This window comes from Bufo gargarizans, chromosome 2, assembly GCF_014858855.1.
Source record: "Bufo gargarizans isolate SCDJY-AF-19 chromosome 2, ASM1485885v1, whole genome shotgun sequence".
Lineage (NCBI taxonomy): Eukaryota > Metazoa > Chordata > Amphibia > Anura > Bufonidae > Bufo > Bufo gargarizans.
Genome location: NC_058081.1, coordinates 72,755,351 through 72,774,037, shown reverse-complemented (window position 1 = coordinate 72,774,037; position 18,687 = coordinate 72,755,351). Strand labels below are relative to the sequence as shown.

Below are 18,687 nucleotides of genomic sequence, written 5' to 3'. Positions count from 1 at the left end.
GACACTACATTGATCTCCTTCTGGTTTGGGATAAGGAGTCAGTTCTGGAATTTCTGTCTTATGTGACCAGTAAGTTACATTTGATTCTAAAGGGCCACTGTCAGCAGATTTTTAACTATGAAATTGGCTGACCTTTGCATGTGCGCTTGGCAGCTGAAGGCCTCTGTGTTGGTCCCATGTTCATATGTGCCTGCATTGCTGAGTAATTTTTTATATATATATATATATATATATGCAAATGAGACTCTAGGAGCAACAGGGGAGTTGCCATTACACATGTGGTTTATGTCATTCAATGTGTAATTGGTGGTTTATCCTGGGATGTGAAATAGGAAAAAATAAAAAAGAATAGCTGAGCATATTGCAGATACAGAACAAAAGAAAAAAGAAAAAAAGGACATGGGAGCAACAAGACACAGTATTACAAGGAATCAGGGAGACAATCTCGTTACCATTTAATGTATGGGAAATTTTATGCATGAAAGGGCGTTAAAACCAACTAGGAGATGGAATTGGAGAAAGTATGTATTGAATCAGGAAGCTTTCTGGATTCTGTGTTTAAGTACAAGCTATCCAGGTGGCATTCATTACGAAAGTTATTTGCTGTGTTAAACCACCACAAATTACACTACCAGAAAATGATTAAAAGAACACCTAGAAGGAGTTAAGATGAAAAGCAGATTTTAAAATATGGCAATGCTGGAGGGTGTTACATATAATGATCAAAGTTCCAAGACCCTTACTTTACATACAAATGCTCCACAGATTTTTTATTTTTTTTGTCTGGTATCAGTGTAGTTGTTCTTTGTCTTTTCTTCTACAGGTCTGTTGACTGGGTGTTAAAGTGTTCACTTTGCCTGCTAGACAAAGGCGTTCACCATTTGTGTTATTAAAAGAACTTTTAAAAAGGACAGAATAGTGGGACTTCAAGAACCTGGATGGTCTATCTGTCAAATCTGAGAGTTGGACAAGAAGTTTCTATAATGCATCAATGGTGTTGGCAGTGGTAAGAGGAGGGCATTCACACACATAGCGATGGTTCTGGATGGTCAAGATAGACAGATGCATGCCAAGATTGTCTTATAAGAAGAGCTGCTGTATTTCAAATGACAGCCTAGACTTTACAAATTGGTTTTATAGTAGACCCTGCAGTGACCTCCCAGACCATGAAAAACCATCTACTTGAAGCAGGACTGTATTCACACACTCCACCAGCTCTCTTGCCACTGACCTCTCACCATCACCAAGAACAACTGCAATGGTGCCATGAAAGTGCCCATTGGAGGCATGATTGGCAAACAATAATGTTGAATGATAAAAGCAGGTTCTGCCTTGGTACTAATGATGGTCACACAGGACCAGTGCCATATGTCAATGTGGGTGCCATTAGCTGTTTCTGCCTGATATTTGTGGAGAGAACATTGACCTGGACATTGTGTAACCAGCCCTACTGCCTATTTTGGCTCAGTTAGGAGACTTGGTGTTCTAAAAAAACAAATATATAATAACACCCACCAACACACTACCCATACTACACAAAGTGTTCTTCAGGGTATCCAGCAGCTCTCCTCTGGCCAGCTTGATCTCCAGATCTCTTCCCCATTGAGAATGTCTGGGACTGGATTGGGTGACAGATCTCCTATGCAGAGCATCCAATAACCACTTTGGTGGAACTATGGGTCCAAGTTTAAAGCGCCCAGAATGACATACCACAGGAGAATATCCAGGATATGTATGACCATTACCATGCCAGAGTGGCAGCCTGTAAAGCAGCAAGGGGAGATGCCACCCATTATTAATGTGACCCTGCATGAACATGAACCTACTGCAGAACAAAAAATAAAATGCACCACCTTGGGGGTGTGATCACCACAAGCAGTTTATACAGCCAAGATCATCCAATTTTTTTATATATATTTTTTCCACTAGTGTATTATACCATGTTGTGAACAAGAATTCTTATGAGTCTGAAATGCGTAGGTGGCATACACATGTATTTGTTATGACTAGGCAGTAAGTCTGAAGTTTTATTTTGAGCTAAACAAAGGAGAATATATTTTTTTTTAACCAAGCACTGGAATGGATTGATAGTAAAAATATTTTTTTTTGCTGACAATACTAGACTGTGTCATGTAATAAACATAAAAGAGGACAGCATGTTGTTACAGATGGATCTTGGCAGGTTGGAAGCTTGGGCAGAGAAGTGGCAAATCCGGTGTAATGCAAATGGGAAGGGAAAATAGAAGTCACCAGAACAAACAAAACACTCGATAAAACAGACATAGAACTTGAACGACTTAGGAATTTTAGTTTGACAGTAAACTTAACTGTAGAAACCAGTGTCTGGGGGCTGCTACTATGGCTAATGAGATAATGGGGGCATCAAAAGGGGCATAGATGCACATGATGAGAACATAGTCCTACCACTTTACAAATAATTAATCAGACCGCACATGGGAGTACTGTGTACAGTTCCGAGCTCCTGTGCACAAGAAAGACATAGCAGAGCTTGAGTAGGTTCAAAGGCAACCAACCAAAGCAAATTGAATGGGTGGACTACAGTATCCAGAAAGATTATAATAATTAGGGTTATGTAGCTTAGAAAGAAAAAAAAAAAAAAAGACAGCTAACGGGAAATCTAATAACTATGTATAAATATATGAAAGGTCAATACAGAAATCTACCCAAGATTGTGACAGGGGTACATTTTCTACATCTAGAGGAAAGAAGGTTTTCTACACAAACATAGAAAGGGGCTTTCTGGAGGGGAATAGGTCATTGATCAAGGATCCAGTGAGTTTTTTTTTTTTTTAAACACAGGGTCAGTTTCCGGACAGGGTCACCCTTGTCAGGGCGGGTGTTCTGTCGTTAGGACATCTAGTGCCAGTTTTAGCACCCCTCCCCCTTTTGGGGTTTAAAAAGGATAGTGAAATTTTCAGTGACTCCTCTCTGAAGGACACCCTCCCATTGCCACTAGATGTGGTAGGACCACATGGTTAAGGGTTCATTCACACATCCATGTGCGTTTTGCGGATTCACAAAACACGGACAGCGGCAATGTGCGTTCCGCATTTTGCGGACCGCACATTGCCGGCACTAATAGAATATGCCTATTCTTGTCCGCAATTGCGGACAAGAATAGGACATGTTCTATTTTTTTCGGAAACAGAATTTCAGAACCGGAATTGTGGGTCCGCAATTCCGCATCCAGGCTGCCTCATAGAAATTAATGGGTCCGCAATTCAGTTCCGCAAAATGCGGAACGAAATTGTAGACGTGTGAATGGACCCTAATTGTCTATTTACGTAAGGTGGGGGCCCCTGTGTTTGTACAGTGTCCCTCCTGGTTACAAATCTTCTAGGAGTAAAAATATATTAAAAATTAAGTTTTATGGTGATTTACCCCTTGTATATAAATTAACAGGTTAACAGGTAAATATCTGTTACAGCAATAGGAGCGGATTGACACTTGTGTTTCAATTGTTGTCACATTAATGACAATTTATCCCCCATCAGCAGATTAAGATGATAAGTTGTCTTAACTCCTTAAGGACACAGCCTTATTTCACCATTTTTTGCAAATCTGACCAGTGTCACTTTAAGTGGTGATAACTTTAAAACGCTTTGACTTATCCAGGCCATTCTGAGACTGTTTTCTCATCACATATTGTACTTCATGACACTGGTAAAATGGAGTAAAAAAAAATTCATTTTTATTTATAGAAAATACAAAATTTGCCCAAAAAATTGAAAATTTTGCAAATTTCCAAGTTTCAATTTCTCTACTTTTATAATACATATTAATACCTACAAAAATAGTTATTACTTTACATTTCCCATATGTCTACTTCATGTTAGGATCATTTTGGGAATGACATTTTATTTTTGGGGGATGTTACAAGGCTTAGAAGTTTAGAAGTAAATCTTGAAATTTCTCAGAAATGAAAAAAAAAAAAATGCTTTTTAAGGACCAGTTCAGGTCTGAAGTCACTTTGTGAGGCTTACATAATAGAAACCACCCAAAAACGACCCCATTCTAGAAACTACACCCCTCAAGGTATTAAAAACGGATTTACAAACATCGTTAACCCTTTAGGTGTTCCACAAGAATTAATGGAAAATAGAGATACAATTTCAAAATTTAACTTTTTTGCCAGATTTTCCATTTTAATATTTTTTTCCAGTTACAAAGCAAGGGTTAACAGCCAAACAAAACTCAATATTTATGGCCCTGACTCTGTAGTTTACAGAAACACCCCATATGTGGTCGTAAACTGCTGTACGGGCACACGGCAGGGCGCAGAAGGAAAGGAATGCCATACGGTTTTTGGAAGGCAGATTTTGCTGGATTGTTTTTTTTTACACCATGTCCCATTTAAAGCCCCCCTGATGCACCCCTAGAGTAGAAACTCCACAAAAGTGACCCCATTTTAGAAACTACGGGATAGGGTGGAAGTTTTGTTGGTACTAGTTTAGGGTACATATGATTTTTGGTTGCTCTATATTACACTTTTTGTGAGGCAAGGTAACAAGAGATAGCAGTTTTGGCACAGTCTTTTTTTTGTTATTTACAACATTTATCTGACAGGTTAGATCATATGGTATTTTTATAGAGCAGGTTGTCACGGACGCGGCAATACCTAATATGTATACAATTTTTTTATTTATGTAAGTTTTACACAATGATTTCATTTTTCAAACAAAAAAATAACAATCATGTTTTAGTGTCTCCATAGTCTAAAAGCCATACTTTTTTCAGTTTTTGGGCGATTATCTTAGGTAGGGTCTCATTTTTGGCGGGATGAGATGACTGTTTGATTGGCACTATTTTGGGGTGCATATGACTTATTGATCGCTTGATATTACAATTTTTGTGATGTAAGATGACAAAAAATAGCTTTTTTTACACCGTTTTTTTTTTTTTTTTTTTACGGTGTTCACCTGAGGGGTTAGGTCATGTGATATTTTTATAGAGCCGGTCGATACGGACGCAGCGATACCTAATATGTATACTTTTTTTTTTATTTACTTAAGTTTTACACAATAACCGCTTTTTTAAAACAAAAAAAAAATTATCTTTTAGTGTCTCCATATTGAGCCATATTTTTTTTTTTTTTTTGGGCGATTGTCTTAGGTAGAGGCTCATTTTTTGCGGGATGAGGTGACGGTTAGATTGGTACTATTTTGGTGGGCATATGCCTTTTTGATTGCTTACTGTTGTACTTTTTGTGATGTAAGGTGACAAAAAAAAGGTTTATTTAGCACAGTTTTTATTTTTTTTATGGTGTTCATCTGAGGGGTTAGGTCATGTGATATGTTTATAGAGCCGGTCAATAGGGATGCGGCGATACCTAATATGTCATTTTTTTTTTTTACTTTAATTGGGGAAAATGACGTTTTTGTTTATTTTTACTTGAAACTAAATTTTTTGGGGGGGGGGGAAACTTTATTTTTTCAACTTTTTTTACTTTATTTTTTGTCCCACTTTGGGACTTCAACTTTTAGGGGTCTAATCCCTTTTACAATGACAATGCGGTTTGTGGCGATCACCGACACGGGGGGGGGAATCACAGGACCCCCCTCACATTTAGCCAAGGTGCCTGCTCAATGATTTGAGCAGGCACCGGGTTCCGATCACCACCTGCCGCGCGGTGGTGATCAGAAATACACAGGGCATACAGGTGCGCCCTGTGTCCTTAAGTACCAGGACATCAGGGCGTACCTGTACGCCCTGTGTCCGTAACAGGTTAAAGGAACAACCCCTTTAAGTGGTTGGACCCCTCACGATCACGAGACTAGAAGCCCATTCTCGGTCATTTGAATGGAGTGGCAGTCATTCATGCGGATTGCTGCTCCCTTCAGCTCTATAGGAGATAGCCAAGTCCTTATACTTAGCTATCTCCAGAGTTGAAAGGAATGGCGGACAAGTATGAGTGTCTGCCTCTCCATTCAAATGCGGAGCATGATCCACAGCAGTTGGAGCCCCGCTGATCGGACGCTTATCTCCTATCCTGTGGGGATACGTTATATGGCACCTCTGTGAGTTTTCCCTTAGTAGCAAAGAGAAAATATCACGTGATGAATTATTCAATTACTTTCCAGTGGTTTCTTGCAAAATTTGTAAAAACAAAAACAGAACAAAACAATAAAAGCTCCCCCCCCCCCTTCCCCCCCAAAATAAAAAAACAAAAAAAAAAACACAACAACAAAACCATTAAATGGTAATTTTGGGAAGTACAGTATCTCCTTGATGAAATGCATGTCCACTGCCCTAAAATGTCAGCAAAACTGCATGCAGTTAGTGACTAAACCCTGTTTAAATAACCGTTGGGAATGCTGGTACCCAAGGTATCAAATAACTGATAAATATGGCATATTAACTTCCTGTCATACCTTCCTACATATTTACTCCTGTCTTTAACAATCACACCAATCTAGAGATAAAACACTATTTAAACACTAAATGGTTCCAAAAAAGCATTCTGAATAGGCAGTTTGTGAAAAGTATGAACTTATTTATTAATTTTTTTGACAAACGCAGTGAACTTTTAGAAATCTTACAATCTTAAAATTCAACAGTGCAATCCGCAAACAGCTTACAACGTGAAAACAACATCAGTAGAAACACAGTAGAAAACTAAAAATTCACATTATTCAGAAATGTATCATATAAAAATCAAGTGTTTAAAGAACATCACGGATAAATATTCGTAAAATTATCTATTTTTATATATTATTTTGAGGAAAGACATATAAAAGGGGTTGTCCAGGAGTCTGATGTTGATGACCTAGCCTCAGGATAGGCCATCAATATTAAATTAGTGAGGCCGGACACTCATCACCCCCACCGATCAGCTGTTACCTTATACCTCTGAAAGTCTGTGCTGGAACTATACAGCTGTGTCCACTACACAATAGACAGTGCTGGCAAGTTCTGATCATGGTAGGTCTGGGATGTCAGACCTCCACCAATCTAATATTGATGGCCTATCCCGAGACAGACCATCCATATCAAAATCCTGGGCAACCCCTTTAAGAAACATATATTCACTATATTCCACGTTTACTTTAATTACATTGTAAAATTATTGCTTGTGAATCTGACCAGATGCTAAACGAACTAGAAAAATAAATCCCACACCACAGCAAAGATTTGAAGTTATGAAACAAACGGTAGTTTTGCCTTGGACAATAGCATGGGTGTATTCACACAGGGCAGTTTTTTTTCACCAAAATTTCTGTGGCTTTGTGATTCATCTAAATAGGGTTTGTAGAAATCAGTGTGCATGCTACAAAAACAACCCCATTCAGGTGAATAGAATAGATTTACGGTTGCAGTCATGTCTACAACAAATCTGCTGCAAGTAAACATGCATATACATGTCATTCTTTCTATGTCTGTGTTGTGCTTTTACTCCGCAGTAAAACTGAGTGCAAATACATTTAAAACTACCCCACTATTCTCAAAGCTATGAATCTAAAGTGACAAATAGGAACAGACTTGATAGGTTCTACTCAAGTCTAATTCACATGCTTCAGGAAGCAAAGATCTGTGCTGTTGCTCACCAGTCTCTTCATATTTAATGCTGCTTAAAGGAATTGGTCACTAGCTTTATGGTTTCCTAACTAAGGACAACATTAACTAGTAACAAATCCCTTTAGCAAAATGCTGGGTCACTTTCTTTAGTTGCCATTTTGTATTGAACAGTTCAAGCACATGCCAACGAGTTCCGATATTCATGAGCTGCTGGCTTTCTCAGCTACTGCCACACTGAATAAGGGTCCATTCACATGTCCGTAAAGTGTTTTGCGGATTCGCAAAACACGGACACGGTAATGTGCGTTCTGCATTTTGCGGACCGCACATCGCCAGTACTAATAGAATATGCCTATTCTTGTCCGCAATTGCGGACAAGAATAGGACATGTTATATTTTTTTCGGGAACGGAATTACGGACCCGGAAGTGCAAAATGCGGAACGAAATTGTGGACGTGTGAATGGACCCTAACAGTTTTTCCAACTGAATTAATCAGTGGCAGGATTCTGAGAAAGCCAGAAGCTCATGAATATCAGGACTCAATTGCATGTGATGGAGCTATTAGAACCTAGCAGCATAAAACTGCTGGCAGCTTCCCTTTAACTGTCCCTGTAGAACGTATATAAGGAAACAAGTCACCAACAAATCTTTTTCCTTTGCTCACAAAACAACCTGCACTCTGACCCTTATTCTTCATGTATGAGACCCTTGGTCAAGGTCAGAGTTGGTACAGTATATTAATAAAGAAATACTCCCAGAAAAAAAATGTTGCCTCCGTTTGTAAATGTAGTGGCATACGTTGTTTCCAAAAAAAAACTACTTCGAGATTAATTGATGTTACTCCAGCCTCTGTTCCATCACGTGACCTCTGATAAAATTTGCTGGATCCAAGACCAACGTTGAGGCTCTCACAGGAAAGAATAAAAAAAACTACTTTGAGATTAATTGATGTTACTCCAGCCTCTGTTCTATCACGTGGCCTCTGATAAAATTTGCTGGATCCTTCACTTTCTGCTCTGTGGACCAGAGGTCAGTTTCCCCATTCATATGAGACCAACGTTGAGGCTCTCACAGGAAAGAATAAAAAAAAAAGAATTCCTGTCAACACAGCTGTGGGATCTGGAGATGGGTTCATGCTGCAAGTAACAGAGGCCAAAATAAAATGATCAATTATGTATACTGCCAGAATTACAAATGAGCGAGAACAAAAAAAATTCTTCTGGAAGTGCATCCTTAAGAAATTAGATTCAGTAGTGACATATCAGTTTGAGGTAGCTGTCCAGTGAGAGAATGCACCAGAGGATGGACCCCTTATTAACATGACCCCTAAAAGGTGGTGTGCACCAATACCAGGGACTATATACCAAACATTGCAAATCTCTCCCATTTTAAACTAAAGGTGAACTTGCTGCTAACTGTTCAAGTATCATCAGAAAAATACAGTAGAACGGCCCTGTATGTAAGATTTATAACCTGCATTGCCTTTATCACATTGGCTACTTCAAGGATAGATCATAATTTATGTAATAGCTATGACAGTAAGTTAGTGTTAAACTCGATCTGTCATAGATTCATTCACTCTTTTTAACATTTCTCTTCCTTGTAGATTCACTGGGTTCTGAACCGCTTGCTCCAGCTACTTGTTCTTTGGAAGGACTCCCTTTGACCTTCGGTTCCTCTTTATCCTTTGTGGTAACTTTTTCTTTAGTTACTTTAGGGTCTTGTTGCAATCCAAACAGCAAGCGGCCTATTACCTCTTCTGCTGGTTGGAATGGAGAGGCAGAGGACCGTGTCAGCATCATTCCTACCTGGAAAACAATACATAGCAGATCATGTAGGACATTCCGACCTCAGACACTATACAGGGTGAGGCAAAACATTGGACACACACTCTTGTGACAGGTGTAATTGGTAGAAACTTCCAGTGGGTAAAAGGCGGTATTATTTGGTGGTGGAACCCTACTGTGCATTATGGTTCACCTGAAATGGCGAATCCTACAGTGCTGTGAAGACGCATCTGGCAGAATGGTGGACACATAGAACATGTCATGTAAAGCAGTTTAGGAAACGTTGACCTCACTTAACTGATAAACAGGTAAAGATAGGTCAAATCTGACACTTCCATTGTGTTTCTAAGTAAATGTTAGCCAAGACTGATATATCACATGACCCCCTTCCCACTGGAAAAAAAACCTGAGCTGAATTCAATATGGCGGATTTAAAAAATGGTGAGCGAAAATGTTTCCTTCACCAAAAAAGTGCAGCTTTCCTCCCGATTAATGCTTTCACAAATTGGAAGTAAATTTTCTATAAATTACACCAGTTAAAAGGGTGTCTCCAGACTTTTGCATCACCCTATATGTTGTTTTGCATAAAGTATTTTTTTTCTGTTCAATGGTTTAAAATGGAAAGTCATCTGTTACTAGATATCGTAAAATACCAATAAAGGGATATAAAGATTACTCTCTAAAAAGATATAGATTTATCATCTCGCTTGAGCCAGAAAACTGGCTAAAAAAGTCGCAAACTGACTTTTGTGACTTTAAATGCAAAAAATAAAAAAATAAAAATAAGTGCCTCTTTTTACGCCACCCTTGCCACTTTTCCAAAAGGGGGCGTGGTGAGGGTGGGAAAGGGGTGTGACCGACAGCTGAGACAAATTTATATCCATTTTGCCAGTTTTCTGGTGCAAATGAAGCCAGAAATCTACGGCAGCTCCTAGTCATCGTAGAGGTTTGTTTAGGTGCACGGACTGCCGGAGGATGCACCTAATTTATTACAGAAATTAGGTACATCCTCCAGCAGCGCAGGACATGATCTGTGACCTCCCAGCCTTCATCTCTCTGCATATCACTGATAATAGTAATCTAATGGCCAGCAGGTAATTGATCACCACGATCTCTGATCAGCATATAGATGAATGCTAGGATAACACAGCTTGTGTTATCCTAGCATCCTCCACCCCTAAGGTAAAAATTTAAATTAATAAATGAATTAAAAAATGTAACTAAAAGTAATAAAATAAAAACTTCCAGGTCCTGCCTGAACTAACCACCACCACCAGGGACTTTCCTCTGTGAAAGACTTGAGTGACCATTGTCCTACCTAATAAACCATAACTATTTCATTTTGCTAAAACACTATTGTGCCTTGTGCTAGTTAATTGGTCAGTCTATGCAGATTTTATGGTCTGACATTACAGAACAAGGTCCGCCCACAAACCATACTGTTTGTGGTGTGTGGCTACAGTCCATATCACTGCATATGGTGATGGCAGGTCCACACTAAGGCTTTTTTCATCAGTGTTCTTAGCTTCAGCAGGCTGTTCCTGCAGAGAAAAGCCTGCTGGAGCTCTATGGATCTGCCAGATGTTACACAGGAAATGGCGGGGATTTTTCAGATAAAATTACTTACAGTACTGTGCATTGAATTGGGAAAAAACTAAACAAAAATGGAATCCTGTATACTGTTGCCCAATTTTTTTCCCATTTACCCCTACAGTATATAAAACATAAAATAGGGGAAAATGGTTCTGTTTGGCTCACTTGAAAACCATATCAGTGCCCCAAAAGGGAAGAAAAAAATGCCTAAAGTATAAAAAAACATTCACCCTTCGAATATGTCAATCTAAGAGGCGACACAAAAAGTGACACCAAGCTGTTCCATTCTTGAGCAAATTTAATCATTTATTATAGATTTACGTAACATTTTCATTACATAAATTATTCAAGTATTTCCAAGATAATGCCGCTAGTTAGACTCGACATAATACATTACATTTTACCTCTTAGGTTTGTTCTGCTTCATGCAACTTGACTAATCCCTCAGCCACAGTTGGTGACCGACACAAAAGTTCAATCATTATTATAAAATGAATAGTAGCAAACAATGTACCCCCAAGTCCAAAAGTTTCGATGTTTAAGAACTTCACAAGATGGGAATTTATCAGGTTCAATTAACATTTTATAAAACATTCCTCTACATTAGCTTATATTAACTTGTGGATGTGGATGTTTCCATTAAAGGAAGACTCCTGGCAAAACGGATATACTGGGGGAGAATTCGAGCTCAATAAGCGCCAAATACCTGGTGTACTTGTCTTACACCACCCTTGTGTTTTAGACACTGTTTGTGCCTCATTCATAATGAAGAGTGGATTATAAGGAAAGAGCGTGGCTCAAAATCAGACAATGGTCTGGATTTACTAATGTGTCTGCGCCTAAATCCATCTAAAGAGTGATGTGATTTGGCACAAGCAGGGTTACTACAATTTTTACCGTCTTGCGCAAAAAGGGAGTGGGGCATTGTGAAAAGAGTGTGGGATAAGATGTGACATTTTGTGTCATCTTGTCTCAAAGTATGCCAACCAACAGCTAGTATACAGTCAGAGAAAAGTGTCTATCCTTGCTCTACATTTGTAATCCACCCTGAGCCACTGTGATAAATCAGGTGCAGGTCTTGACAGCCTGTCTGAGTTTATGCCATCTACAGGTTTCGCAAATCGGCACCAAAGTATGCCAAAATTTCGACAGACAGAAGGTGGAATCAAGATAGAGCAGTGTCTAGTTTCTAGCAAGGTGCACCAAATTTATCATCCAGCATCAGGCACTCTGATAAAATGGCACATCTTTAGCTGCCTAGTCTACACAGGCCGATATTCCCAAAGATTATCGCTAACAAGCATTCATAGGAACTCATTAGCGATTATCTGGAGGTGTAAATATACCGCCAATTACCAGATGAACAAGCAAAACTCTCATTCATTGGGTAAAAGATCAAGTATAAATGCAAATGGCAGCTCTCACCTGCTCCTCTGCTGGATGAGCCCGGATGCCGCACCTGGAAGCGGTAATCTTATAACAAAGACAGAGGAAAATCCAGCTTCGTATCACAGCAGGAATTTTTTTTTTATTCACGGTTAAAATCTTCATGTACAGGACAATTTGTCAGCGCGTTTCAGACCATATAACAATATTCCCCATGATTTGGCATTACAGACGTTACGGTGGTTCTTAAACAGATATAGTGATTACTCGGATGAATTGCAGGAATATATGGGGATTGTGTGCAGGTGTCTGGTGTGTCGATGGAGGCCAAGTTCTCTCCCTCCATTGCAAATATTTTTATGGTATGGTGGGAGGGACACTTTCTCCTAATCGACACCCACCCTTTTTGTGATCAACTACAGCGGTATGGTACCTACATCGATGACCTGCTGTTTGTATGGTCTGGTGATGTGGCGACCATACCACTGTTCTCCAACTATTTAAATTCATGTCTGGATTCTATTTCATTTAGCTTACGGCATGATGTCCATGAGGTCTTTTTTCTTGATTTGTGCCCGAGGGGGGATGTTGCCACTTCCTGGGTTCTGACAGCTACTTTCAGAAAGGAGTTAGCTGGCAATACCATCTTACATGCATCTTCTTGCCACCCGCCTCATACAATACATAACATTCCAAAAGGGAGAGTTATGGTGCATTCACACGACTTTGCGGAACGCGTGCGGACCGATTAATTTCAATGGGTGTGCTGTCCACATCTGTTGTTCTTCCGTGGCCCCGCAAAAAAAGATAGAGCATGTCCTATTCTTGTTCGCAACCACGGACAAGCTTAGGCATTCTCTATATAGCGCTGGCCATGTGCGGTCCGCAAATTGCGGAACGCACGCGCCCGGTATCCGGACTGCAAAACACGGCTGTGTGAATGCACCCTTAATCAGGGCTGGCCGCAACTGTCCAGACTTAGCGTCATTTACTCATGAAGCCACCAGTATAACTAATAGACTCCTGTGTCGATCCCATTCACATAAGCATGTATCCAACTCGGTGCTAGCTATGGATAGAAAATCTTTAGTCTTTCCCCTAGTAAAATCTTCAGGCTATCATACCTATTCCTCCCATCACAAACAAGCGGTGATCCCCTTTGTGACACAGTACAGTGAGGAGTTTTCAGATATTTGTAAAATTATTACAAAGTATTTACCCTTACTGGCCTGTGACAGACAGTGGATGGGCATAGTTTCCAATGGAATAACATGTGCCGCATGGATAAAAATATTCCTAAACAGACTTGGCTTACTAATAAGGGCACTTACAAATGAGGACACCGCAAATGCATATGTTGCGAACACACTAAGGTCAGCAAACATTTCAAATCCACTGCAAACAATAATGAGTATAGCATTCAGTCTTATTTACCAAATTTGCGGTGTATTTGATAACATGTGAGGCTTGCAACCTACAATACGTTGGGTGTACCACTAATGAGATCAAGTCTAGAATCCGTAAGCACATCTCTGACGTTCCTCATTATAAAAGCCGCAATGTGTCTGCGGCCAGCTACATTTTGTGATAGTCCATGGAGGAGATGCATCCAGTTTAGTGGCACAGGGCATCGACAGAGTTAGGATACCTGTTAGAGGGGGTGATCATTGTAGAAAGTTGTTAAATAGGGAAGCTTTCTGTATTTTTCAGTTAGACTCCCGTCAACCCATTGGCTTGAACAAAAGGCATGATCTTATACTACAATACTAAAAGGGTTTTAAGACTTGCTATTTTTATGTGCATTTTGTTGGGATGTTGAGTATGTTTTTCTCATTATTAGGGCTTTTTCACAGTTTTGTGATATTTAGGCCCCTTTCACATGGGCGAGATTTCCGCGCGGGTGCAATGCGCGAGGTAAACGCATTGTACCCGCACTGAATCCGGACCCATCCATTTCTATGGGGCTGTGCAGATGAGCAGCGATTTTCACGCATCACTTGTGCGTTGCGTGAAAATCGCAGCATGCTCCTCTTTGTGCGTTTTCCACGCAACGCAGGCCCCATAGAAGTAAATGGGGTTGCGTGAAAATCGCAAGCATCCGCAAGCAAGTGCGGAGGCGGTGCGATTTTCACGCACGGTTGCTAGGAGACGATCGGGATGGAGACTCTATCATTATTATTTTCCCTTAAAACATAGTTATAAGGGAAAATAATAGCATTCTTAATACAGAATGCATAGTACAATAGGGCTCGAGGGGTTAAAAAAAAAAAAATAATAATAATAATAATTTAACTCCCCTTAATCCACTTGTTCGCGCAGCCGGCATCTCTTCGGTCTTCATCTTTGCTGTGCACAGGAAAAGGACTTGTGGTGACGTCACTACGCTCATCACATGGTCTGTCACATGATCCATCACCTTGGTAAAAAAAGATCATGTGATGGACCATGTGATGAGCGCAGTGATGTCACCAAAGGTCCTTTTCCTGTGCACAGCAAAGATGAAGACAGAATAGAGGCCGGGCTGCGCGAACAAGTGGATTAAGGTGAGTTACATATTTTTTTAACCCCTCCAGCCCTATTGTACTATGCATTCTGTATTAAGAATGCTATTATTTTCCCTTATAACCATGTTATAAGGGAAAATAATACAATCTACATAACCTTGTACCCAAACCTGAACTTCTGCGAAGAAGTTCGGGTCTGGGTACCACATTCAGTTTTTTATCACGCGCGTGCAAAACGCATTGCACCCGCGCGATAAAAAAAAAACGGAACACAATCGCAGTCAAAACTGACTGCAATTGGGTACCTACTTGCGCGGGTTTGCCGCATTGCACTCGGGACGCCTCCGGAGCCAAAACGTGACGCCCGTGTGAAAGAGGCCTTAGTCTTGCACGATTTGTAACTTTTCAGATGGTGACAGCTGTTACTGATTGCACCTTGTATGTCTTTCCGGGCTTTGAGTGCGATTGATTGCACGGCCAGCTGAGTGGGGAGCCTATAAGTTGCAGCCATTTGAAGGTTTTACATGTCATGAAGAAGGTCTGCAATTGTTATATGGTCTGAAACGCATTGACAAATTGTCCTGTACATGAAGATTTTAACCATGAATAAAGAATTTTTTCCTGCTGTGATATGGAGCTGGATTTTCCTCTCTCATTCATGCGGTCCCAAAATGTATTGTTTGCCGGCAGCAGACTGTGCTATGTAAACACGAAATGCTGCCGGCAAACCACTAGTCAGCATGGGGAAGAGCGATAGCATTGGCGATCTCTACTCCCTTTAATGTGGCGATCACTGCATGTAATAGCAGCATTCTTCCTTCCCGACAATCTGCTGCTCATGTAAAGGGATATTTAGGTTATACTGTCTAAATGTAAAACGGAATTAGTAAATCTGCCCCACTGTGCATTGCCAAGTACATCATACGGTACCTTTGTTTCGTTTGTTTTTTTAATCCTCAATTCATAGATTGCCCAATAACGTGTTAGAAAAAAAATAAAAAAATCATGGAGTGGTCCTTTAATAGTTAAGAATGTTAGAATGATCACAAGTAATGAGGCCGATCTGATCACTATATACCCTAGAGAACAGAACATATAATTAAATATATAATTTTGCCTTATAATGATTGGCACGCTGGACATCTCACCCGGCCCTGAGAGTTTTGCACCTGTGCCGTTGCTATGAGTAGTGGTGCAAGCACAGAGGCTCTGCTTCTGCTACTGGAGCAGCGACTGCATATGCGCTGCTACACTTCCAGGTAGCGGAGAATCAACAGTTGCTGCTCCAGTAGAGGAAGCAGTGGCGCAGACTCTCTCAATCAATAGGGTGCTTCTTCACATGTGGGGACAGCCCCTCACAGGTGAAGAACCTTTGCTGAGGAGATGAATCAATTTGTTAAAATCGATTTGCTCATCTTTACTATATATCAATCTGCTCAGCTCCTCCTGCTCTATAAGATGCTGCCTGCAGATTGCACTGCATTTGTTGGTGACCGGTTTTCTAGGAAAGCTATGCTTTGCTGGAGATTCCATATACTCAGCACAGCTTCCCATAGACTGTAGTATTAAACCAAGACTCCTAAAGTGGTGTGCTGGTGGAAGTTTCACGTTGCTGGCATTAAAATAGTGGGTTCAGCTTTCCAAGCATACTGTAAATATATTTAGAAAATGGCTTGCAGTAGCGTATAGTACGTTTCAAGCTTTCAGAAACTTTGGCGTTCTGAGAAAATGTCAATTTTAAATAAAAATCTTACCTTTGCGGTAATAAGAAACATGGTATAGATGAACATGAGGTGGGGTCTTTCAATGGGAAGTAGCTCATTGTGTTGTAATGTGAACAAAATTGATCCCAATAAACTAACTTTTACAGGGCTGTGAACAAAAAGAAAGAGAAGGAAAAAAACTTGTCAGTTAAATTATGCAACACCACAAAGAAGTATACATTTTATAGCGTTCATAGCGGTTGTATGCCTAAAGCCCCTCAGTCAGGTGTTGTAGGCTCCGCTATCTGACTAGGATAGGGAGGGACAAGCTAAGCTCGAGGATATATACTGCTTTGGGGTTTTCCCTGTTTTATTCCATTTCTAAATTCTATGAAGTGCTTGTTGGGTCAAAGCATTCACTTCAACACTCGATCAATTCCTTGAATGGTGTAGTTTCCCAAATAGGGTCACTTTTTGGCTTTACACGAGCATCCTGGATTAGCTCCGGATGCGTCCAGTGAAACCTGCACTACTTTGCAAGCAAGTTCAGTCAGTTTTGTCTGCGATTGCATTCAGTTATTCAGTTTTATTTCCACACGGGTGCAATTTGTTTTGATGCATTTTTCACACGTGTGAAAAAACAAACAAAACTGAAGGTTTACAAACATCTCCTAGCAACCATCAGTGAAAAATGCATTGCACCCGGACTGCATCCGGATCTGATGCGTTTTTCACTGAAGCCCCATTCACTTCTATGGGGCCAGGGATGAGTGAAAAACGCAGAATATAGAACATGCTGCGATTCTCACGCAACGCAGAACTGATACGTGAAAAAAATTACTGGGTCAGGATTCAGTGTGGGTGCTATGCGTTCACTTCACGCATCACACCCGTGGGGAAAACTCGCATGTGTGAAAGGAGCCTTTGGGCTTTCCTTTCTAAGGGTACCTCAGGGTCTCTTGAAATGTGACAGCACCTGAAAACGATTCCAGCAAAATCTGCCCTCTAAAAACTATATTGCGCTCCTTTCCTTCTGCGTCCTGTCGTGTACATATGTAAAGATTTACGACCATATATGGGGTGTTTCTGGAAACTGCAGAGTCCAGGTAATAAATATTGAGGTTTGTTTTTCTGTTAACACTTGTTGTGTTACAAAAAGAACTGATTAAAACTGAAAATCTGCACACAAAAAATGAAATCTTTAAATTTCACCTCCATATTGCTTTAATTCATATGGAACACCTAAAGGGTTAACAAAGTTTGTAAAATCAGTTTTGAATAAATTGAGGGATGTAGTTTCTAAAATTGGGCAATTTTTGGGTGGTTTCTATTATGTAAGCCCCTTAAAGTCATTTCAGACCTGAATTGGTCCTTAAAAACAGTTTTGAAAATTTCTAAAATTGTTTCCAAAATTCTAAGTCATCTAACATCCTAAAAAAAAATTACATTTACTAAATGGAGCCAACATAATTATACATATAGAGAATGTTAATAACCATTTTGCGAGGAATTACTATTTGCTTTAAAAATCTGAGAAATTTAAATTTATAAAATTGCTAATTTTTCGTTAAAATTTTTGGTCATAAAAAGGCAAAACATAGCAACTCAAATTCACCACTAACGTGAAGTACGATGTGTCAAGATAAAACAATCTTAGAATCGCTTGGATCAGTAAAAGCGTTCAAGAATTATTACCAGATAAAGTGACACGTCAGATTTGAAAAACTGGGTTTCAGCATTTCGACTAAACTAACTTTTGCTGGAAGGGGTTAATGGGCACTTATTTTTTTACAAACTTTTGAGGCAATATTACCATAATTATATAAGGCATTTTTAGAACATTAAAGAGTTATATATACAGTACAGACCAAAAGTTTGGACACACCTTCTCATTCAAATAGTTTTCTTTATTTTCATGACTATGAAAATTGTAGATTCACACTGAAGGCATCAAAACTATGAATTAACACATGTGGATTTATATACATAACAAAAAAGTGTGAAACAACTGAACATATGTCATATTCTAGGTTCTTCAAAGTAGCCACCTTTTTCTTTGATTACTGCTTTGCACACTCTTGGCATTCTCTTGATGAGCTTCAAGAGGTAGTCACCTGAAATGGTTTTCACTTCACAGGTGTGCCCTGTCAGGTTTAATAAGTGGGATTTCTTGCCTT

General features: G+C 39.7%; 1 protein-coding gene across 1 annotated transcript in view; it reads right to left on the bottom strand.

Annotated features, from left to right (window-relative positions):
* Positions 1–6,497: 6,497 nt before the first annotated feature.
* Positions 6,498–18,687, bottom strand: part of LOC122927388 (trimeric intracellular cation channel type B-A-like) — a 56,164-nt gene continuing 43,974 nt past the window's right edge. Inside the window, exons 5-6 of the mRNA XM_044279189.1 lie at positions 16,562–16,679; positions 6,498–9,345 (exon numbers count right to left, since the gene is read on the bottom strand). Coding sequence (XP_044135124.1) covers positions 9,109–9,345; positions 16,562–16,679 — 355 coding nt within the window. The 3' untranslated portion in view covers positions 6,498–9,108. The remainder of the gene's footprint in view (positions 9,346–16,561; positions 16,680–18,687) is intronic.